At 47.0% G+C, this 24,961-nt stretch overlaps 1 protein-coding gene and 1 long non-coding RNA gene across 2 annotated transcripts; one reads left to right on the top strand and one right to left on the bottom strand.

Annotated features, from left to right (window-relative positions):
• Nucleotides 1-473: 473 nt before the first annotated feature.
• LOC142923433 (uncharacterized) lies at nt 474-7,438 on the bottom strand. The gene is made up of 4 exons (XR_012940763.1): nt 6,894-7,438; nt 5,760-6,405; nt 2,892-3,366; nt 474-2,395 (listed from the first exon to the last, which is right to left on the bottom strand). It is a non-coding gene; the product is annotated as an uncharacterized LOC142923433 (long non-coding RNA).
• Nucleotides 7,439-13,750: 6,312 nt separating this feature from the next.
• LOC142923430 (uncharacterized) lies at nt 13,751-24,193 on the top strand. Its single transcript, XM_076064525.1, has 3 exons — nt 13,751-13,796; nt 20,220-21,649; nt 24,116-24,193. Exons 1-2 carry the CDS (start codon nt 13,751-13,753, stop codon nt 21,470-21,472), a joined length of 1,299 nt encoding a protein of 432 aa, XP_075920640.1. The 3' UTR covers nt 21,473-21,649; nt 24,116-24,193.
• The last annotated feature ends 768 nt before the right edge of the window (nt 24,194-24,961 follow it).

Below are 24,961 nucleotides of genomic sequence, written 5' to 3'. Positions count from 1 at the left end.
GCCAGCTGCTGCTGTATAATTGCAGTCTGCGTTTCTGTCCCCGTGGTGGTCACCGCGTGGATTCTTCTCAGGGTCCTCAGGATTTTCCCCTCCACGTTGAGAATCGGCGTCACGCACTTTGAGTATTTGACTGCCGCTATGAATGTCCACGCGATGAAGATGATGTTATCTGCCCACTTGATTCGGCTATCATTCGAGATGGCCAATTCGCTTCTGGTCTAAGTGGGTCTATGGGTCTCTGTGGGTCTATGCGTCTCTGTGAATATGGGCCACAGGGGTCTGTATGGGTCTCTATGAGTATGGGTCTCTGGGGTCTGTATGGGCTCTATTAGTATGGGTCTCTGTGCGTCTCTGAATATGGGTCTATGAGTATGGGTCTGTAGAGGTCTCTATTAGTATGGGTCTCTGTAGATCTGTATGGGTCTCTATGAGTATGGGTCTCTGTGAGTGTAATGAGTGGCTCCAACACGATAAGAACTTGAAACGTTTATTAATAAAACTTCGGTACAGTTGGCTGTCTACTCGTCTCTTGTCACTCGCACCACGGATGCATGGCCCCCCAAACGGCTTCGCTGCCCTGCGCCACTTGGCGCTCGCCCCACTCTCTAGCACGCCGCTGGCTGACGGCGCTGGCTAGGGAGCGGCTGAGTGGCTGAAGGTCGAGCCACCACATGGCCGATGGAGATGGCGGAGCAGCGGTGGCGACGGGAAGCTCCTCTTGATTCTTCACACATCGACCCCACACCTTGCTCCGGCCCCCGCTTATATTCGCTCCCTGGCGACTAAACTCCGCCTCTGGCCACGCCCCTCATGGAACCTTCGGGAGCGTTCCAGAGGCTTCCCGGGTGGCTCCGCCCAATTACCTTTGGCCTCGATGTAATCCTTCCCCGAGATAACCCGTAACTGCATATCACGCCACACCCCACAGAATACAGGAGATGGCGCTCACATTACATGAGTTTGGGTCTCTAGGTTTATGGGTCTGTATGAGCATTGGTCTGTATGGGTCTCTATGAGTATGGGTCTCTGTGGGTATGTATGGGTCTCTATGAGGATGGGTCTCTGTAAGTCTATGGGTCTGTATGAGCATTGGTCTGTATGGGTCTCTATGAGTATGGGTCTCTGTGAGTATGTATGGCTCTCTATGAGTATGGGTCTGTATGGGTCGCTATGAGTATGGGTCTCTGTGAGTATGTATGGCTCTCTATGAGTATGGGTCTGTATGGGTCGCTATGAGTATGGGTCTCTGTAGGTCTATGGGTCTCTGTGGGTATGATAATGACGATGATGATGACGACGACGATGACGACGATGATGATGATGTTGATGATGATGATGATGACGACGATGATGATGACGATGATGCGCTGCTGTGGTGTTGCTGCCTCTCTCCACAGAGCGGAGCCGGAGGAGAAGTTCCCATCACCATTATCATCGTCACTGCTCACCCAGACCTTTGGAGAGAGGACGGAGGTGGTGGAGACGCAGGAGGAGGATGACGACAACGAGGAAGATAAAGAGGAGGATGAAGAGAAGGAGGAGGATGAAGAGGAGGAAGAGAAGGAGGAGGAAGAGGAGAAGGAAGAGGAGCAGGAGAGGGAGCGAGGGGTCCTGGCGCGTGTGGGCAGGGCGCTCCGCTCACCCCGCTCGCTCTTCGGCCGCCTGCTCCTCTGTGGTGGACGGCCCACGGCAGAGTAGCGGAGTGGTGGTGGTGGAATCGGTGCAACCACCACCACCACAAGCAGCAGCAGCACCACCACCACCACACACCGCACTCACCACCCACACTCACGACCCACACTCACCCCCCACACCACACTCACCACTCACTCACCACCCACACTCACCACCCATACCATCCACACTCACCACCCACACTAACCACACACACTCACCACCCACACTCACCACACAATGGACTACAGCCAGCCTAGCCACGTGCGCGTGTGAAGAGGATAGAGATACAAAATAAGTTATAATGTAATGTGTACATATATATCTAGACCATTGTTTATCGATTGTTGTTGTTAATAAATAAGCGGACTCAACAGAACGTTGCAGTTGTGTTTGTTGTGGCGAGTTGCTGCTGCCTAGGGTCTCAGGTGATTTGCCTGGTATAAAGAAGGGCGTGGGTTCAATTCCGACCCTGATGAGATGTTAACTACCTCGCCTGGTACATAGGAGGTCGTGGGCTAAATGCCGACCCTGATGAGATGTTAACTACCTCGCCTGGTATACAGGAGGTCGTGGGTTCGTGGTGAGGATGTGGGTGCGTGGTGAGTATGTGGGTCCGTGTTGTGGGTTCGTGGTGAGTGTGTGGGTCCATGGTGAGGATGTGGGTGCGTGGTGAGTGTGTGGGTCCATGTTGTGAGTTCGTGGTGAGGATGGTGGGTTCCTGGTGGGGGGATGTGGGAGACACACAGAGAACCACAAAGATGCATAGAGACCCATATAAATACAGAGAGAATCGTAAAGACAAAGACCCATAGAAATACATAGAAACCCATAGAGACACACAGATCCATAGATATGCATAGAGACCCATAGAGACCCATAGAGACCCACAGAGACCCACAGAGACCCACAGACACCCAGAGAGACACACACAGAGACCAACAAAGATACAGAAACCCAAATACTAAACTGAACGATATACATTTTACCAGGTAAGGAGCTATGTAGCGCTGCCTATTACAAACGATAGAAGCTCAACCAAGTGGCTGATAACATCATCATCATCATCGTGTGGAAATGTATAGACACCCACAGAGACTCAGACTCACCATACAGAGACCCACACACTCACCACACAGAGACCCACAGACTCAACACACAGATCCACACACTCACCACAGAGACCCACAGACTCACACAGATACCCACAGACTCACCTCACAGAAAGCCCCGTGTCAGCATCTTCAGGCTGAGCCGACCTCGAGGAGGCCCAGATAGGGTTCAGATTTTTCATGCCATCACCGCCATTCGCCCCGACCGGAAGCGGAAGTAGAAGCTGGGGGTGGAGGTGGGGGGCGCCCAAAGAGGCGGGGCGTGAGGCGGCTTCTGGGGGCGTGGTCTCGCACTGGCACTTCACTTGGAGTGACGTGGCTGCAGGGTACGTGGTAACTTCCCTCGCACTGTGACAGCACCGGTGATGTCGCAATCACCACGTGCTTCCTCAGCGTACGAGACGGGCGTGAAGGAGACAGCAGCTTCTTAAACTTCAGCTGCTTTAGCTTCATCATCGTCGCCTTTCGAACAACTTCTGCTTTAAGCTATCCGAGCGAAACTATTGACGAGGTGAGTTTTGTGGGTTCCTGGTGAGTGTGTGGGTCCGTGTTGTGGGTTCGTGGTGCGGATGGTGGGTTCCTGGTGGGGAGATGTGGGAGACACACAGAGAACCACAAAGATGCATAGAGACCCATATAAATACACAGAGAATCGTAAAGACAAAGACCCATAGAAATACATACAGACCCATAGAGACACACAGATCCATAGATATACATAGAGACCCATAGAGACCCAGAGAGACCCACAGAGACCCACAGACACCCAGAGAGACACACACAGAGACCCACAGACTCACCACACACAGAATCACCACACACAGAGACCCACAGACTCACCTCACACAGATACACACAGACACCCACAGACTCACCACACACAGACTCACACAGAGACCCACAGACTCACCTCACACAGAGACCCACAGACTCACCACACATAGACCCACAGACTCACCACACATAGACCCACAGACTCACCTCACAAAGACACACACAGACTCACCATGCACAGACACCCACAGAGACCCACCGACTCACCACCAACAGACACACACAGAGACCCATAAACTCACCTTACACAGACACCCACAAACTCACCTCACACAGACACACACAGACTCACAACACACAGAGACCCACAGACTCACCTCACACAGATACACACAGACACCCACAGACTCACCACACACAGACTCACACAGAGACCCACAGACTCACCTCACACAGAGACCCACAGACTCACCACACATAGACACCCACAAACTCACCTCACACAGACACAAACAGAGACCCACAGACTCACCTCACACAGACACCCACAAACTCACCTCAAACAGAGACCCACAGACTCACCACACACAGACACAAACAGAGAACCACAGACTCACCACACACACAGACCCACAGACTCACCTCACAAAGACACACACAGACTCACCATGCACAGACACCCACAGAGACCCACAGACTCACCACCAACAGACACACACAGAGACCCACAAACTCACCTCACACAGACACACACAGACTCACAACACACAGAGACCCACAGACTCATCTCACACAGACACCCACAGACTCACCTCACACAGACACACAGAGAGACCCACAGACTAACCACACACAGAGACCCACAAACTCACCTCACACAGATACACACAGACACCCAGACTCACCACACACAGACTCAAACAGAGACCCACAGACTCACCTCACACAGACACGCACAAACTCACCTCAAACAGAGACCCACAAACTCACCACACAGACACACACAGAGACCCACAAACTCACCACACACAGACCAACAGACTCACCACACACAGAGATCCATAAACTCACCTTACACAGACACCCACAAACTCACCTCACACAGACGCACACAGACTCACCACACACAGAGACCCACACACTCACCTCACACAGACACCCACAGACTCACCTCACACAGACACAAACAGAGACCCACAGACTCACCTCACACAGACACCCACAAACTCACCTCAAACAGAGACCCACAGACTCACCACACACAGACACACACAGAGAACCACAGACTCACCACACACACAGACCCACAGACTAACCTCACAAAGACACACACAGACTCACCATGCACAGACACCCACAGAGACCCACAGACTCACCACCAACACACACACAGAGACCCACAAACTCACCTCACACAGACACACACAGACTCACAACACACAGAGACCCACAGACTCATCTCACACAGAGACCCACAGACTAACCACACACAGAGACCCACAAACTCACCTCACACAGATACACACAGACACCCAGACTCACCACACACAGACTCAAACAGAGACCCACAGACTCACCTCACACAGACACGCACAAACTCACCTCAAACAGAGACCCACAAACTCACCACACAGACACACACAGAGACCCACAAACTCACCACACACAGACCCACAGACTCACCACACACAGAGATCCATAAACTCACCTTACACAGACACCCACAAACTCACCTCACACAGACGCACACAGACTCACCACACACAGAGACCCACACACTCACCTCACACAGACACCCACAGACTCACCTCACACAGACACACACAGAGACCCATAGACTAACCACACACAGAGACCCACAAACTCACCTCACACAGACACCCACAGACTCACCTAACACAGACACCCACAGACTCACCTCACACAGACACACACAGACTCACCACACACAGAGACCCAGAGACTCACCTCACATAGACACACACAGAGACCCACAGACTCACCTCACACAGACACACAGACTCACCTCACACAGAGACCCACAGACTCACCTCACAGAGACACACACAGAGACCCACAGACTCACCTCACACAGACAGACACAGAGACCCACAGACTCACCACACACAGACACACACAGAGACACAGACTCACCTCACACAGAGACCCACTGGCTCACACAGACACCCACAGACTCACCTCACACAAAGCCCCGTGTCGACATCTTCAGGCTGAGCCAACTTCGAGGAGGCCCAGACAGGGTTCAGATTTTTCCCGCCATCGCCGCCATTCGCCCCGACCGGAAGCGGAAGTAGAAGATGGGGGTGGAGGTGGGTGGCGCCCAAAGAGGCGGGGCGGGAGGTGGCTTCCGGAGGCGTGGCCTAGCACTCTCACGTCACTCGGAGGGGCGTGGCTGAAGGGGGCGTGGTAACGTCCCTCGCACTGTGACAGCACCGGTGACATCGCAATCACCACGTGCTTCCTCAGAGTACGAGACGGGCATGAAGGAGACGGCAGCTTCTTAAACTTCAGCTGCTTCAGCTTCATCATCGTCGCCTTTCGAACAACTTCTGCTGAAGCTATCCGAGCGAAACTATTGACGAGGTGAGTTTTGTGGGTTCCTGGTGAGTGTGTGGGTCCGTGTTGTGGGTTCGTGGTAAGTGTGTGGGTCCTTGTTGTGGGATTGTGGAGAGTGTGTGGGTCCGTGGTGAGGATGTGGGTGCGTGGTGAGTGTGTGAGTCCGTGTTGTGGGTTCGTGGTGAGTGTGTGGGTCCGTGGTGAGGATGTGGGTGCGTGGTGAGTGTGTGGATCCGTGTTGTGAGTTCGTGGTGGGAATGGTGGGTTCCTGGTGGGGGGATGTGGGAGACACACAGAGAACCACAAAGATGCATAGAGACCCATATAAATACACAGAGAAACGTAAAGACAAAGACCCATAGAAATACATAGAGACCCATAGAGACACACAGATCCATAGATATGCATAGAGATCCATAGAGACCCATAGAGACCCACAGAGACCCACAGACACCCAGAGAGACACACACAGAGACCCACAAAGCTACAGAGACCCAAATACTAAACTGAACGATATACATTTTACCAGGTAAGGAGCTACGTAGCGCTGGCTATTACAAACGAAAGAAGCTCAACCAAGTGGCTGATAACAACATCATCATCGTGTGGACACCCACAGAGACTCAGACTCACCATACAGAGACCCACACACTCACCACACAGAGACCCACAGATTCAACACACAGACCCACACACTCACCACAGAGACCCACAGACTCATCACACACAGACACACACAGACACCCACAGACTCACCTCACACAGAGCCACGTGTCGGCTTCTTCAGGCTGAGTCGACCTCGAGGAGGCCCAGACAGGGTTCAGATTTTTCCCGCCATCGCCGTCATTTGCCCTGACCGGAAGTGGAAGTAGAAGCTGGGGGTGGAGGTGAGGGGTGGGAGGCGACTTCCGGGGGAGTGGCCTCGCACTGCACGTCACTAGGAGGGGCGTTGCTGAAGGGTGTTGTATATGTCCTCCTTTCCATATTAATATTAACAAGTATTTTTTCAATACATATAGATACATATTCCTATTGTTTCTTTTAATTTTAATAATGAATAAAAACACCAAACCAGGCCTCAGCATGGAATGTGGAGGTCATATTTACCTTGACCCACTAACACAATTTTTACGTTCAGAGCCCTCCCAGGGTCAGAGGGAGCAGATAGAGAGCAGAGCGCAGCGGATTGCAAGGGGCTGACGTAAACACAAAGCCAGGGTCACTGGGAGGTTGCGTTAGCCTAGATCTAGTTAAGTCAAAAAAGCTAATTGGTTCTGCATTACTATTAAAGTAACTTAAAGTCGGAATTTAACGACAGGGTAGGCTAAAGTTATTGATCTTCACACCCACTTCAATTGAACCCTGCCACAAGCTACGTCAATGTAACCGTCACCCGTCTATTAATTTAATATGAAATGTATTTACATATTTTAATAATTTCTATACGACTTGACCCGAAGCCTAACAATCAGGTTTTCCTAAGTCAACATGAATGCTCTAATCCACCCATACGCAAATAATAAGCCGGGTTAAAGTAAGAGTAGAGAGGAAAAGAAATGCAAGCGCACAGCAAAACTGCAACATAAGCAAAGGGCGATGTTCAACCCAGGGTCGGAGAGAAAGGAAGATCCCGGCCGTCTTTGTATCCCCGCAGCGCGGGGTAGGAGTGTGTATACGCTCGAGGAAACACGAGTCAAACACCACAACGGGAAGCTGACCCAGACCTTGGATTAATACAGAATCATAACTGTGGAACTCTGATGAAATGAAATGTTAACTTAAAACTTTTTAACCATTTCTTTGTGCGTCGGTGAAAGTCGGAGGGAATATCGCCCCTCCCTCCAGGTTGTGCACTCAGACAGAGAGGCGCCTTCGAGACAATTTATAACATTTGATTGTTTTACTTGCGGGTTTTATGATAGGAGTATGACAACGGAATATACCGTGGGTGATCCACACAAGGACACACACTGACATACGTACGGACACACACACGGACGTAGATACATACGGACAAATCCTGACACAGCAAAAATCGAAAGAAACTCCGCCTTGTGGGCAGAATCCGAGTGAAGGGATTTGTGGGCATAAAAAGAGGATCCTGAGCATTGAAACCTCAGTTCGACCGGGGGGGGGGGGGTCGGCTCACCAGAGTTCGACCGGGGGGTCGACTCTCGGGAGACAGTTCGACTCGGAGGAGGTCGGAACTCGGGGAGTTCGACTCGCAGGAGTTCAACTCGGGGAGTTCGACCAGGGGGGTCGGAACTCGGGGCAGTTCGACACGCGAGAGAGTTCGACCAGTGGGTCGGCTCAGGAGCAGTTCAAATCGGGAACGAGAGCAACAGGTCGCCAGCCGGCGAGCTGCAGAGCAAGGGGCGGCGAGCAGAGGCCAAAGTGGCCCCGTCGCTACCCACTGACGTTGGCAAGACTCGCAAGGTAGTGAGGCGCCACCGAGTGTGATTTTAAAAGAGCTGAAAGAAAGAGTATTGCTGAAAGTTTATTCTACATTGAGTCCAGCTGCACAGCGACCAATGCACCAAGCAAGAGCTTCTGCAAACCAGAGCAAGAGCACGTGCGACTTGAGTCATCCAGCAGTGGAAAAAAACCTGCTTTCAGCAAACCAGCAACGAGCACGTTCGAGTTCTCCACCCAGAAAGAGGGAGCGTGCCGATGCAGCTCATCCAGCAGCGGAGAGAAACTGCTGTCAGCGAACCAGCACGAGCGTGATCGCGCAGCTCATCCAGCAGTGGAGAGAGGTGGCCACTGAGCAGCACTGAGAGCGATCAAGCAACTCTCCCCCGTGGACAGAGGCTGGCTGCTGTGTGGAGGAGGGAAGGCCGATACGTATGATGCACAACCCCCTACTCACCCTGACCGCTCTAAAGGGAGCGAGTATCCCTTTTATACAAGGGACACGTTGACGTATGTTAACGCAAGAAGACCAACCACACTCACATTACCCTAAAAAGAGAACTCAACGATACGATGATGTGCTATGCCCCACTACACGACCAATCTGACGTTCGCTGGACCTAAAGACTCAACTCCAAACAATGACTACTCCACACAATTCATGACACACAAAAACACACTCAAGTCCGTGAACTATCTGGCCGTGTGATAACAGTCCGTCGTTTATAAGTATATTCGTAATTTTCCTCTTAATATTTTGTTTTGGACTGTACTTCTAATCGCATAAGTTACCAACCGATCCATCAATACGAATTAACCCTTGGCACCTTCGCCACAGAGCTACGCTCCCAGGGAGGAATCGTGCTAAACCGATTTTCTGATCATACAATCTTATTCACGGATTAATTAATCTCCCGTGAGATAACACGTTCCGCCGCATACCCTCACACTAAGCCATTTCGGTAATCTTATAGTCTGTCCGGTGGATCTGTTGTTACATTTATGCCTTTGGAAATAATAACTGTTTTATTGTCTTTTTATATGAATACCGTTACATGTTAATCAATCGCATGTGATAATGTGCTGACCATTTCAAGTATAATGATCGTTCATATTATAATGTATAAGCTTTTGTGTAGCATAGCATTGGCATGTTCTGACTCTCTCTCTCACTAACAGCAATCGCTTTATGCGGGGTCCATGTGTTATCAAAGTGAAATCGTACAGTCGTGGATGATACTGTCTTGATACCGTGTGGATACCGTGCTGAAGTTCCGAGATTGAGAGTTTACATACATATTAGAGTTAAGGTTTAATTAGAAATAAATTGATTAATACAGTTGTGGTCGTGTGATTCTTTCCTGAAATTTTTGCATAAGACCTGTATCCTGCGATGAGATATGAACTCGGGAACCTAAACTATAAACACACCAATACACACTCATTAAACTTTAAAGCAAATGATATGAACTTGGGACCTAAAATATGAACACTCGGGGAGTGTTAAAGCGAGAATCATTGTATTATGCTGATCAATAATACGAAGTTAGACAACGAGGCCGAATTGACACTAGCATAACTGCAAACGATTGATTGCGTTATCCTGATTGATAACCCCACCTCGTCAACGAGGCGGGGCCTGATTATCATAAAGGCTATCATTAACACAACCACACCCAGTCGTATAAATTAATACGATTACCTCGCTAATTAGCATAGTTATACGCATAATTACACGAATTAACATAATTTTGGATAATAATGCAAATTTCGAATTTCATTTAATTTTCATTACATTTCATCAATTTTCACACACCCACATATACAACAAGGGGGCGTGGTCACGTCCCTCGGACTGTGACAGCACCGGTGACGTCGCAATCACCACGTGCTTACTCAGAGTACAAGACGGGCATGAAGGAGACGGCAGCTTCTGAAACTTCAGCTGCTTCAGCTTCATCATCGTCGCCTTTCGAACAACTTCTGCTGAAGCCATCCGAGCGAAACTATTGACGAGGTGAGTTCTGTAGGTTCCTGGTGAGTGTGTGGGTCCGTGTTGTGGACTCGTGGTGAGTGTGTGGGTCCGTGTCGTGTGGGTTCGTGGTGAGTGTGTGGGTCCGTGTTGTGTTATGGGTTCGTGGTGAGTGTATGGGTCCGTGTTGTGGGTTCGTGGTGAGTGTATGGGTCCGTGTTGTGAATTCTAGATTTGAAGCTTTCGTGACTGCAAGGATTGAATTTGTTATTGTTGTTTATACTTTTACATGACTTTACCGAATATAACCAAAGAGTATGGATCCGTGTTGTGAGTTGGTGTTGAGCGTGTGGGTCCGTGTTGTGGGTTTGTGGTGTGTGTGTGGGTCCATGTTGTGGGTTCGTGGTGAGTGTGTGGGTCCGTGACCCATAGAGATACATAGAGATAAATAGAGACCCATAGAGACACATAGAGAAGCACAGAGATACATAGTGACTTATAAAGATACATAGTGATACATAGAGACCCACAGAGATACATAGAGACCCATCGCAATACACAGAGAACAAAAGAGATACATAGTGACCCATAGAGACACAGAGTGATCCATAGTAATACAAGAGACCGATAGAGATATGTAGAGAACGATAGCGATACATAGAGACCCATAGAGATACACAGAGACCCATAGAGATACATAGAGACCCATAGAGATAGACAGAGAACAATAGAGATACGTAGAGACCCATAGTGATACATAGAAACCCATAGAGATACATAGAGACCCATTGAGACACATAGAGACCCATAGCAATACACAGAGAGCAAAGAGATACATAGGGACCCATAGAGCCACACACCGACCCATAGTAATACAAAGAGACCTATAGAGATATGTAGAGACGGACAGAGATACATAGAGACTCATAGTGATACATAGAGACACACAGAGACCCAGAGTGATACACAGAAAACCATAGAGAAACACAGAGACCCATACAGACACATAGAGACCCATAGAGATACATTGTGACCCATAGAGACACACAGAGACCCAGAGTGATATACAGAGAACCAGAGAAACATAGAGACCGACAGGGACACATAGAGGCCCATAGAGATACATAGTGACTCATAGAGACACACAGAGACCCATAGAGATATGTAGAGATCGATAGAAATACATAGAGACACATAGAGATACACAGAGACCCATAGCAATACACAGAGAACCATAGAGATACACAGAGACCCATAGAGACACACAGAGACCTAGAGTGATACATAGAGAACCATAGTGATACATAGTGACCCATAGAGACACACAGAAACCCATAGTGATACATAGAGACCCATAGAGATACACAGAGACCCATAGAGACACACAGAGACCTAGAGTGATATACAGAGAACCATAGAGCAACATAGAGACCGACAGGGACACATAGAGACCCATAGATATACAGAGACCGATAGAAACACACAGAGATCCAGAGATACACAGAGAACAATAGAGATATATAGAAACCCATAGAGATACAAAGTGACCCATTGAGACACACAGAGACCCATAGTGATACATAGAGACCCATAGAGATATGTAGAGACCCACAGAGATAGAGAGACCCATAGAGATACACAGAGACCCATTAATACCCAAAGAGATCCAAAGATAACCAAAGTGATACAGAGACCGAATGAGACACAGAGAGATCCAGAGATACACAGAGACCCAGAGTGATACATAGAAACCTATAGGGACACACAGAGACCCATAGTGATACATAAAGACCCGTAGAGAAATACAGAGGCCCATAGAGATAGAGACCGATAGAGACACACAAAGATCCATCGATACCAAGAGACACATACAGACACAAATAGACGCATAGAGATACAAAGAGAATCATGGACTCCAAAAGGGATACATAGAGTCCGACAGGGACACATTGAGTCTGACAGGGACCTATAGATATATATGGTGACCCATACAGACACATAGAGACCAATAGTAAACATAGTGACCCATAGAGACCCATACAAATACATACAGACCGATAGAGACACACAGAAACCCACAGACACACAGACACATAAAGACACACAGAGACCCATACAGATACAAAAAGACACAGAGACACACAGAGATCCATAGTGATACATAGAGACCCATAGAGATACACAGATCCATAGAGATCCATAGAGACCCATAAAGACACACAAAGATCCAGAGATACACAGAGACCAATAGAGCTATACAGAAACCCATAGAGATACAAAGTGACCCATAGAGACACACAGAGACCCATAGTGATACATAGAGACCCATAGTGATACATAGAGACCCATAGAGATACACAGGGACCCATAAATACCCATAGAGACCCAAAGAGAACCATAGTGATACAGAGACCAAATGAGACACAGAGAGATACACAGAGACACATAGAGATACATAGAAACCCATAGGGACACACAGAGACCCAGAGTGATACATAGAGACCCATACAGATACATAGAGATCGATAGAGACACAGAGATCTAGAGATAGACCCATAGACATACACATAGACCGATAGAGAAACACAGAGGCCCCATAGTGATACATAAAGACCCATAGAGATACATAAAAACCTAAAGTGAGACATAGAGACCCATAGAGATACATATAGATCGATAGAGAGACACAAAGATCCATAGATACACAGAGACACACAGAGACCCATAGGGATACAAAGAGATTCATGGAGTCCGACAGGGACACATAGAGTCCGACAGGGACCTATATAGATACATAGTGACCCATAGAGACACACAGAGATCCATATAGATGCATTGAGACCGATAGAGACAAACAGAGATCCAGGGATACACAGAGACCCATAGATACACACAGAGATCCAGAGACACAAAGAGACCCATAATGATACAAAGAGACCCATATAGATACATAGAGACTGACAGGGACACAAAGAGATCCATGGATACACAGAGACCCATAGATACACACAGAGATCCAGAGACACACAAGAGACCCATAGAGACCCAGAAGGTTACATAGAGACATATAGAAATATATAGAGACCAATAGAGACACACAGAGACCCATAGAGACACAGAAACCCATAGAGACACAGAGACCCTTAGAGACAAAGAGACCCATAGTCATACATAGAGACCCACAGAGACCCACAGACACCCAGAGAGACACACACAGAGAACCATAAAGATGCATAGAGACCCAAATACTAAACTAAACGATATAGATTTTCCAGGTAACGAGCTATGTAGCGCTGGCTATTACAAATGATAGAAGCTCAACCAAGTGGCTGATAACATCATCATCATCATCGTGTGGAAATGTATAGACACCCACAGACTCACCACACTGAAACCCACACACTCACCAAACAGAGACCCACACACTCACCACACTGAAACCCACACACTCACCACACAGAGACCCACAGATGATGTTATCAACCAAATGGACATTATTGCCGTCAATGATAAGTGTGATTTGTAGAGTGTCTTGTCTAACTGATCTAGTTCTGTGCGTATAAGTCTGATTTTTTCTGAGATAAGAGCTAAGCTAGTTTTGAAAAGAATTCGTTTCGCATTAGAAGAAGTTACAGTAGCAGAGGTGAGTGTAAATGCGATTGGTATTACCCCAGAGTCGCGGCATCTCTTCAGGAAGGTGAGAGACTCGATCAGCTGAGCTTTCTTATCCCGGAGTTTGTTGAAGGATCTTAAAGTTATGTGAAAACCCTCCCCGTAGAGGCGATTAAATTTTGATTTAAAGCTTTCGTGACTGCAGTAATTCATATTCTTAGTTTTTTCGGTAAAGTCACGTTGAAGAGAAACAACAAAATAACAAAATATATATAAAACAATAAAAAATTCTCACGACGTTTCGACCATAACTCAAACGGTCATCATCAGGTGTGTCGGTTTGCATAAATTTATTTCGAAAACGGCATATTTATTTATTTATTTATATAAAAAAAATTTACGTTTGCGCCACGCGCAGCGATTGGCAGTTTGCCCAGGACTAGTCCATCTATTTTTTGAAAAGAGGAGGGGGGAGACGAAATTTTTTATAATGTATGCTGTCTGAAAGCCACTGTAAGCGTGAACAATCAATCAAGAACTGAAATGATTTATCAAATCTTTCCAATGATTGCTAAGATAGAATCCATCTTCTCGGTTGAAATTGTCTCTGTGCTTGTATATGTGGATAGCCTCATGAACGAATCTCTCATGGAAGCCAGATGGCTTACAAAGAACCTCCGTCTTGGAAAAGTCAATGGCATGTGAGCCTACTGAATTAGAACAATGATCTGCTACGGCCGAGGTGTTGGTCCTACCGTGTTTAAGGTCTGCTTTATGTTCACGAATGCGGTCCGAGACATGGCGTTTGGTTTCTCCAATGTAACTACTACCACAGAGGCAACTTAGTTTGTAGACACCAGGGTATTGTATGTCCGGAATCACATCTTTTACAGACGGAACCAGATCACGGATTTTATGTAATGTGTTGAAACGGACCTGGATCTTGTGTTTATTCAAGATTTTGGAGATCTTTTTTGTGATCCCAGCAATGTAGGGTAAAGTGATGGTTTTGAAAGGCTCCTCAAGAGGGTTCTTCTTCATGGTTTGAGTGATAGCTTTGCGGATTGTATAGTCGGAGTAACCATTAGCCCTAAGAGCTTGGTGTACGTGCTTGAGTTCACTGCTTATGTGTTCCTGGTCGGATATGCATTGGGCTCTATGATACAGAGTCTTGATGAGAGAATTCTTCTGTGATGGATGGTGGTGGGAATCCGGTTTCAGATAAGCATCCGTATGGGTAGCTTTCCTGTAGACAGAGTGGCTCATTGAACCATCAGGTCTCTTTTTAATTAGGACATCCAAAAAAGGTATCTTGCCATCTATTTCGACTTCCATGGTAAATCTGATGGCTGGGTGTATGGAATTGATGTGGTCGAAGAATTGGTCTAGAGCAGGCCGGCCATGTGGCCAGATGACAAAAGTGTCATCCACGTACCTCTTCCATAAGGTTGGGCGCAGAGTGGCAGTCTGGATGGCGTCAGTCTCAAATTTCTCCATGAAAATGTTAGCTATAACTGGAGAAAGGGGGGAGCCCATTGGGGTGCCCTCAGTTTGTTTGTAGAAAGTTCCATTCCAAGTGAAGTATGTATTGGTTAAACAGTGTCTCACCAGGGGGGGTACCTCAGTGTTTAGTCCTTGATGAACCAAGTCTTCAATGATTGCAATGGTGTCAGGTACAGGAACCTTGGTGAATAAGGAAACTACATCAAAACTGACAAGCAGGTCGTCTGGGGACAGGGAAATACCCTTGATTGTTGATACCAGGTGAGTAGAATTTTGTACCGCAGAGGTGGTCTTTCCAGTGAAAGGACGCAGGATTTCAGACAAAAAACGAGCTAGTTTGTAGGTGGGGGAGCTGATAGTAGAGACTATGGGACGAAGGGGTGTATCTACTTTATGTATTTTTGGTAAGCCGTATAATCTTGGTGGCCTGGCAGCAGAAGGTTTCAACGAAAACTGTTTAGATTGATCAATTAATGCGGTTGAATCAGAAATTATTTTGTTGGTTTGTGTGACGAGGCTGTTGGTGGGATCTCTTTTTATTTTTGTATAACTACCATCGTCGAGTAATTCTTTAATTTTGTTGTTGTATTCTATTTTATCCATGATGACAGTAGCATTGCCTTTGTCAGCTGAGAGAACTACAATATCATTCCTCTTTTTTAATTTATATAATTCAAAACGCTCATCTTTGCTGAGGTTGCTAGCTGGCATCTTAGCGTTTTTGAGGGTTGCAGCGATTTCAGATCTTGCTACGTCTGCAGCGATGTGACCCAGGCCCCTGAGAGCAACGTCTACTTGGGCAATTATATCATTAACTGGTATGTGTTTAGGTGTGACTGCAAAGTTTAGACCTTTAGCTAAAACGGATTTCAGACCATCGGAAATAGAACTGTTACTGCGATTAATTACGACTTTATTAACGTCTAACTTTTTGGTGTGTGGGTCCGGTCTTTTGTTGAAGAGGAGGTTAAATTTGGAAATCAGGTTTTCCTTACATTTGGTCGACATAGTAGCAGCTGAAGAGGCAGTCATATTGTCTACATGTTCCCAATCCGATGTGGACATTATTGCCGTCAATGATAAGTGTGATTTCTAGAGTGTCTTGTCTAACTGATCTAGTTCTGTGCGTATAAGTCTGATTTTTTCTGAGATAAGAGCTAAGCTAGTTTTGAAAAGAATTCGTTTCGCATTAGAAGAAGTTACAGCAGCAGAGGTCAGTGTAAATGCGATTGGTATTACCCAAGAGTCGCGGCATCTCTTCAGGAAGGTGAGAGACTCGATCATCTGAGCGTTCTTATCCCGGAGTTTGTTGAAGGATCTTAAAGTTATGTGAAAACCCTCCCCGTAACTTTAAGATCCTTCAACAAACTCCGGGATAAGAAAGCTCAGCTGATCGAGTCTCTCACCTTCCTGAAGAGATGCCGCGACTCTGGGGTAATACCAATCGCATTTACACTGACCTCTGCTGCTGTAACTTCTTCTAATGCGAAACGAATTCTTTTCAAAACTAGCTTAGCTCTTATCTCAGAAAAAATCAGACTTATACGCACAGAACTAGATCAGTTAGACAAGACACTCTAGAAATCACACTTATCATTGACGGCAATAATGTCCACATCGGATTGGGAACATGTAGACAATATGACTGCCTCTTCAGCTGCTACTATGTCGACCAAATGTAAGGAAAACCTGATTTCCAAATTTAACCTCCTCTTCAACAAAAGACCGGACCCACACACCAAAAAGTTAGACGTTAATAAAGTCGTAATTAATCGCAGTAACAGTTATATTTCCGATGGTCTGAAATCCGTTTTAGCTAAAGGTCTAAACTTTGCAGTCACGCCTAAACACATACCAGTTAATGATATAATTGCCCAAGTAGACGTTGCTCTCAGGGGCCTGGGTCACATCGCTGCAGACGTAGCAAGATCTGAAATCGCTGCAACCCTCAAAAACGCTAAGATGCCAGCTAGCAACCTCAGCAAAGATGAGCGTTTTGAATTATATAAATTAAAAAAGAGGAATGATATTGTAGTTCTCTCAGCTGACAAAGGCAATGCTACTGTCATCATGGATAAAATAGAATACAACAACAAAATTAAAGAATTACTCGACGATGGTAGTTATACAAAAATAAAAAGAGATCCCACCAACAGCCTCGTCACACAAACCAACAAAATAATTTCTGATTCAACCGCATTAATTGATCAATCTAAACAGTTTTCGTTGAAACCTTCTGCTGCCAGGCCACCAAGATTATACGGCTTACCAAAAATACATAAAGTAGATACACCTCTTCGTCCCATAGTCTCTACTATCAGCTCCCCCACCTACAAACTAGCTCGTTTTTTGTCTGAAATCCTGCGTCCTTTCACTGGAAAGACCACCTCTGCAGTACAAAATTCTACTCACCTGGTATCAACAATCAAGGGTATTTCCCTGTCCCCTGACGACCTGCTTGTCAGTTTTGATGTAGTTTCCTTATTCACCAAGGTTCCTGTACCTGACACCATTGCAATCATTGAAGACTTGGTTCATCAAGGACTAAACACTGAGGTACCCCCCCTGGTGAGACACTGTTTAACCAATACATACTTCACTTGGAATGGAACTTTCTACAAACAAACTGAGGGCACCCCAATGGGCTCCCCCCTTTCTCCAGTTATAGCTAACATTTTCATGGAGAAATTTGAGACTGACGCCATGCAGACTGCCACTCTGCGCCCAACCTTATGGAAGAGGTACGTGGATGACACTTTTGTCATCTGGCCACATGGCCGGCCTGCTCTAGACCAATTCTTCGACCACATCAATTCCATACACCCAGCCATCAGATTTACCATGGAAGTCAAAATAGATGGCAAGATACCTTTTTTGGATGTCCTAATTAAAAAGAGACCTGATGGTTCAATGAGCCACTCTGTCTACAGGAAAGCTACCCATACGGATGCTTATCTGAAACCGGATTCCCACCACCATCCATCACGGAAGAATTCTCTCATCAAGACTCTGTATCGTAGAGCCCAATGCATATCCGACCAGGAACACATAAGCAGTGAACTCAAGCACGTACACCAAGCTCTTAGGGCTAATGGTTACTCCGACTATACAATCCGCAAAGCTATCACTCAAACCATGAAGAAGAACCCTCTTGAGGAGCCTTTCAAAACCATCACTTTACCCTACATTGCTGGGATCACAAAAAAGATCTCCAAAATCTTGAATAAACACAAGATCCAGGTCCGTTTCAACACATTACATAAAATCCGTGATCTGGTTCCGTCTGTAAAAGATGTGATTCCGGACATACAATACCCTGGTGTCTACAAACTAAGTTGCCTCTGTGGTAGTAGTTACATTGGAGAAACCAATCGCCATGTCTCGGACCGCATTCGTGAACATAAAGCAGACCTTAAACACGGTAGGACCAACACCTCGGCCGTAGCAGATCATTGTTCTAATTCAGTAGGCTCACATGCCATTGACTTTTCCAAGACGGAGGTTCTTTGTAAGCCATCTGGCTTCCATGAGAGATTCGTTCATGAGGAAATCCACATATACAAGCACAGAGACAATTTCAACCGAGAAGATGGATTCTATCTTAGCAATCATTGGAAAGATTTGATAAATCATTTCAGTTCTTGATTGATTGTTCACGCTTACAGTGGCTTTCAGACAGCATACATTATAAAAAAATTCGTCTCCCCCCTCCTCTTTTCAAAAAATAGATGGACTAGTCCTGGGCAAACTGCCAATCGCTGCGCGTGACGCCAACGTTTTTTATAAATAAATAAATGTGCCGTTTTTAAAATAAATTTATGCAAACCGACACACCTGATGATGACCGTTTGAGTTATGGTCGAAACGTCGTGAGAATTTTTTATTGTTTTATATATATTTTGTTATTTTGTTGTTTCTCTTCAACGTGACTTTACCGAAAAAAACTAAGAATATGAATTACTGCAGTCACGAAAGCTTTAAATCAAAATTTACCGTGCAACTGTTGCTAACTCTAAACTAAAAACTAACAGACCCATAGAGACCCACAGAGACCCATAGAGACGAACAAAGACACCCAGACCCTGAGAGACCCATAGAGGCCCACAGCAACACCCAGACCCTGAGAGACCCACAGAGACACCCACAGCGACACCCAGACCCTTAGAAATCCACAGAGACACCCAGACCCTGAGAGACCCAAGAGACACCCAAACAAAAAAAGACCCTTAAAGAACCACATAAACACCCAGACCCTTAGAGACCCACAGAGGCCCACAAAAACACCCAGACCCATAGGGAGCCACAGATATCCACAGAGTAACCCACAGAGGCACCCACAGAGACAACCACAGAGACCTATAGAGTCACCCACGGAGACCCCCACAGAGACCCCCACAGAGTCACCCACAGAGACCCCACAGGGTCAGCTACAGAGAAACCCACAGAGACCCCCACAGAGACCCCCACAGTCACCCAAAGACCCGCACAATCACCCACAGAGTCACCCACAGAGACCCCCACAGATTCACCCACAGAGACCCCCATAGAGTCACCCACAGAGACCCCCACACAGACCCCTACAGAGACCCCTACAGAGACCCCCAAAGAGAGCCCCACAGAGACCCCCACAGAGACCCCACTGAGACCCCCACAGAGACCCCCACAGAGTCACCCACAGAGTCAACCAGAGACACCCACAGAGACCCCCAAACAGACCCCCACAGAGACCCCCACAGAGTCACCCACAGAGTCACCCACAGAGTCACCCACACAGAGTCACCCACAGAGACACCCACAGAGTCACCCACACAGAGTCACCCACACAGAGTCACCCACAGAGTCACGCACAGAGACCCTCACAGAGTCACCCACAGAGTCACCCTCACAGAGTCACCCACACAGAGACACCCACACAGAGTCACCCACACAGTCACGCACACACAGTCACACACACAGAGTCACCCACACAGAGTCACCCACACAGAGTCACTCACAGAGTCACCCACACAGAGTCACCCACACAGAGTCACCCACACAGAGTCACCCACACAGAGTCACCCACACAGAGTCACTCACAGAGTCACCCACACAGAGTCACCCTCACAGAGTCACCCACAGAGTCACCCACACAAAGTCACCCAAACAGAGTCACCCACACAGAGTCACCCACACAGAGACACCCACACAGAGTCACCCACACAGAGACACCCACACAGAGTCACCCACACAGAGTCACCCACACAGAGTCACCCACAGAGTCACTCACAGAGTCACCCACACAGAGTCACCCACACAGAGTCACCCACACAGAGTCACCCACACAGAGACACCCACACAGTCACCCACACAGAGACACCCACACAGAGACACCCACACAGAGACACCCACACAGAGTCACCCACACAGAGTCACCCACACAGAGTCACCCACACAGAGTCACTCACAGAGTCACCCACACAGAGTCACCCACACAGAGTCACCCACACAGAGTCACCCACAGAGTCACGCACAGAGACCCTCACAGAGTCACCTACAGAGTCACCCTCACAGAGTCACCCACAGAGTCACCCACAGAGTCACCCACACAGAGTCACCCACACAGAGTCACCCACACAGAGTCACCCACACAGAGTCACCCACACAGAGTCACCCACACAGAGTCACCCACACAGAGTCACTCACAGAGTCACCCACACAGAGTCACACACACAGAGTCACCCACACAGAGTCACCCACACAGAGTCACCCACACAGAGTCACCCACACAGAGACACCCACACAGAGTCACCCACACAGAGTCACCCACACAGAGTCACCCACACAGAGTCACCGTTGATTTCGTGGCCTTCCCCCTCCCGTTGCGCAGCTCCTCGACAGCGGCCCGCCAGAGGACGGAGCTGGAGGTGGCCAAAAAGCTGCAGGGCAGGGCCAGCGATGAGCGCTATGGAGTCATCCGGGTCCTGGACACGTTCGAATTCCGCGGCCACAATTGCCTCGTCGTCGAGCTCTTGAAGTACGTGAACCTTCCCACCCCCCCCCCCCACCACCCACCCACGTGCATCTCCATTGCTCCGTTCGATAGTTGATTTATTTCGGAATTAATATTTATTTAATGTTTGATCAAGCAACTAGATTTATCGATTTATCACATTTATTAATTGAGTTTTACACGCAGGGCTTTTGCGACCATTATAATCCATAATAGAGGTATTTTTGGGTTAGATTGCTTAAAAATATAAATGTTGCGTCGTTAAACCCGCCACGACCCGACACAGCCAACTAGTAAGGGTTGTCACGCAAACAGAACCTGCCAATTCGTTACTAGTACAGCACTAGTGTGTAGTGTATAGTAGTGTAGTGTATAGTGTAGTATAATGGTACAGCACAACGGTGTGTTGGACAGCCAAGCCACAACATTTGCAATCTCTGAGTACGACGTTTCTCTAGTAATTACAACCAGCTTCATCAGGCGAAAGTCAGATTTTGTGGAGAATTCCACCTGTTCCGTTCCTTATAAAGAGGCACAGATGTGGTGACCACACTTCTGTGCGGCAAAGTTGGGTGGGGGATTAATTTTCTAATTTGTTCCCCAATAGCTTTATTTAATAACTTTCATAATAAACTTATTTTGCAGTTTATTTAGTGAGTTTAAAAATAATTAACAATTCATCAAAATATGTCTCGCCTCGTTAAATGAATTAATTTAATCGAAGACATAACTTATTTAATTGCTATTTTGATAATTAATTTATGCAATAATTCATCTGACAATTTTACAATCACAATTTGTTTGGCAACCGAGTCTCCAAAGCTCTGGGAAGTCGAGCAGCACGCGTCCACGTGGCCCCGTGGGTCAAGCAGCTCAGCACGGCGAACCGCTGCGTTATCGACAATCGCAGAACACCGTGGGGACAAAGCAGACGCAGGAAGTCCCCTGGGTTGCGGAAGACGCGACTCACGGAAACGTTCCCCATGAATCACACATTCTAATTTTTTTATGATATTGATAATCTACATGTGGAAAAAGGGAATTTGTGTCTGTTTGAAATGTTTATGCAACAAACTTGAAATTTGGCATGTGGGTAGCTTCCAGACTGTACACAATGCAAAAAGTCTAAAAATAGACTTTTGTATTTTGGGAGGGGGGGATGGCGGAATAATGCATGTAATATATTGCACGGCAAGTGAGTGGTGACGTCACATCTGTGATGTCACCCGCATGCGGCAGCGTCACGCAGTGTGCCTGCTGACGTCACGCATCCCCCCCCAACCCCCGTGTAGGCTGTGTATCCCGCACAAAAGCGCTGCATAGCTGCCTACATTTTCTAAGTCAACGCGACGAATTTCAGCTCGCTCCTAAATAGGAAGCAGAAAATCCATCTGTTTGTGTGAAGCAGCAAAAACTCTCGAACGCTGAGTTCTGACGTCGTGAAATTTGCACAGCTTACACTGTCTGGAATTTCTAAGGGAACGCGACTATATTCAGCTCGCCACGTCATTCCCTTCCCGAGTTGCCTAAATCGACCTTACGTAGAAGTGGGTTAAAGTTGAATTTCCTTCAGTGAAAAACATCCGATTTAGTGAAATTGATTTGTTTAGGATTTTTTCTTTCTTGCAAGCATCAACCTTTTTTAAGGGTTTTCCAGTGAAATCTTTATGTATACAGCAAAATGGAAATTTGTGGATATGTGTGTCTTTTCGAAATGTTTAGCATACTTCCCAACATGCTACAAACTTTTAATTTGGCATGTGGGTAGCTTCCATACTGTACACAATGTAAAAAGTATAAAATATTACTTCGTATTTTTTGGGGGGAGGGAATAATGGATATAATCTATTGCACGGCAGTGAGCGGTGACGGCACATCTGCGATGGAATAAACTATTAATTTCCGTGCGAAGAACGGGTACACATTCTAGTAATATATATTAATAAGCTATTTTTTAAATAATAAAATAACACGATATTAATAGGTTAATAATAATGAAAAAATGATAATGAACAATAAGATTCCAAAATAATAAGGAAATTATAATGAAATAATAATGCAAATATATTGCTAATAAAAATTGTAATAATTTTTTTAATTAAGAAATATTGATAAAGTAATAATAAAAAATATTATTGTTAAATTGTGATATGATAGTAATAAAATGATAGTAATGAAATAATAAAATAGAAATTGTAATAAGAACATAATCACGGTGAAATTAGAATGAAATCATAATGAAATTATTATCATTAAATATTTCACCCGCGGCAATGTTTTGTGCCCGTTAGTTCCCTCGGCGCTAGTGCAGCGCGGCGACGACGCGAATGAATACCGCAGAGCGACGAGGAGTTCCCTGACCTCCCCCCCCCCCCCGCCAAAACTAACCAAGTGGCACAGTCGGTTTGGGGTCCGAGTTGTGGGTCGCCCTGCGGACGTTATCGGAACGGGAAAGGGGTTTTAACGTCGTCGTCGTCCTTGTCGTGCCAGGAAGAGCCTCTACGATGTCATGAGCAAAGGGAGCATCGGGCGAATCTACGTGAGGCGGTTGAGGGAGTACACCAGGGCCATTCTCAACTTCCTGTTGTACGCCAAGGGGCGGGGCATCATCGCCGGGGACATCAAGCCGGTGAGCGGAGCGGGCGCGGTGGTCGCGCCCTCTCGTTGGGGCGCTCGGTTAGCTGGCGCGGAGGCAGCCCGGCCACTGTTGATCACGGGGTCGAAGCGGTGGCTCTGTCCATCTGGAGGGAGGTGGTGGTAGTGGTGGTGGTGGGGTCACTTTACCTCCGGTGAAGACGATCTGGGACGAGGTGGACACTCGTACCGTAGAGGCAGGCCGGCCATGGTTGATCGCAGGGTCAATGCGCTGGCTCCGTCCTTCTACTGTGCCTCTGCCACCTCCTCCTTCCAGATGGAGGAGGTAGCAGGAGATGTTAACTACCTCGCTAGGTATACAGGAGATCGTGCGTTTGATCCCGACCCTGACGCCTGCTGCATGTTTGGAGTCTGCGTCTCTCTCTCCCCGTGGTGGTCACGTGGATTTTACTTCGGGTCCTCCTGTTTTTCCCTCCACGTTCAGAATCAACATCACCAAGCGTTTAGAGTATTTGACCGCTGCTTTAATATTTCCGCGTGATTATGATGATGATATCAGCCCACTTGGTTGAGCTATCGTTTGTGATGGCCAGGTCGCTTCTGACAGAACAGCTGCACAGCAGCACAGAGTGGGGCCTTGCACCTAGTAAAGTAAAACATAGCTTAGTTTTAGTTTGGGTCTCTCTATGTCTATGTGGGTCTCTATGAGTATGGGTATTTTTCAGTCTTTATGGGTCTCTA

The sequence above is a fragment of the Petromyzon marinus genome, unplaced genomic scaffold, assembly GCF_048934315.1.
Source record: "Petromyzon marinus isolate PM22_M1 ecotype Great Lakes invasive population unplaced genomic scaffold, UKy_Petmar_22M1.pri1.0 PM_Scaffold_50, whole genome shotgun sequence".
NCBI lineage: Eukaryota > Metazoa > Chordata > Hyperoartia > Petromyzontiformes > Petromyzontidae > Petromyzon > Petromyzon marinus.
The sequence above is the reverse complement of the archived record's forward strand: the minus strand, read 5'-3'. Positions and strand labels throughout refer to the sequence as shown.

Coding starts and splice junctions, on each gene's coding strand:
- LOC142923430 (XM_076064525.1), top strand. CDS start 13,751: ATGCATAGAGACCCAAATACTAAACTAAACGATATAGATTTTCCAG. Junction 13,797..20,219: donor AAACGATATAGATTTTCCAG/GTAACGAGCTAT, acceptor AGACCCCTACAG/AGACCCCTACAGAGACCCCC.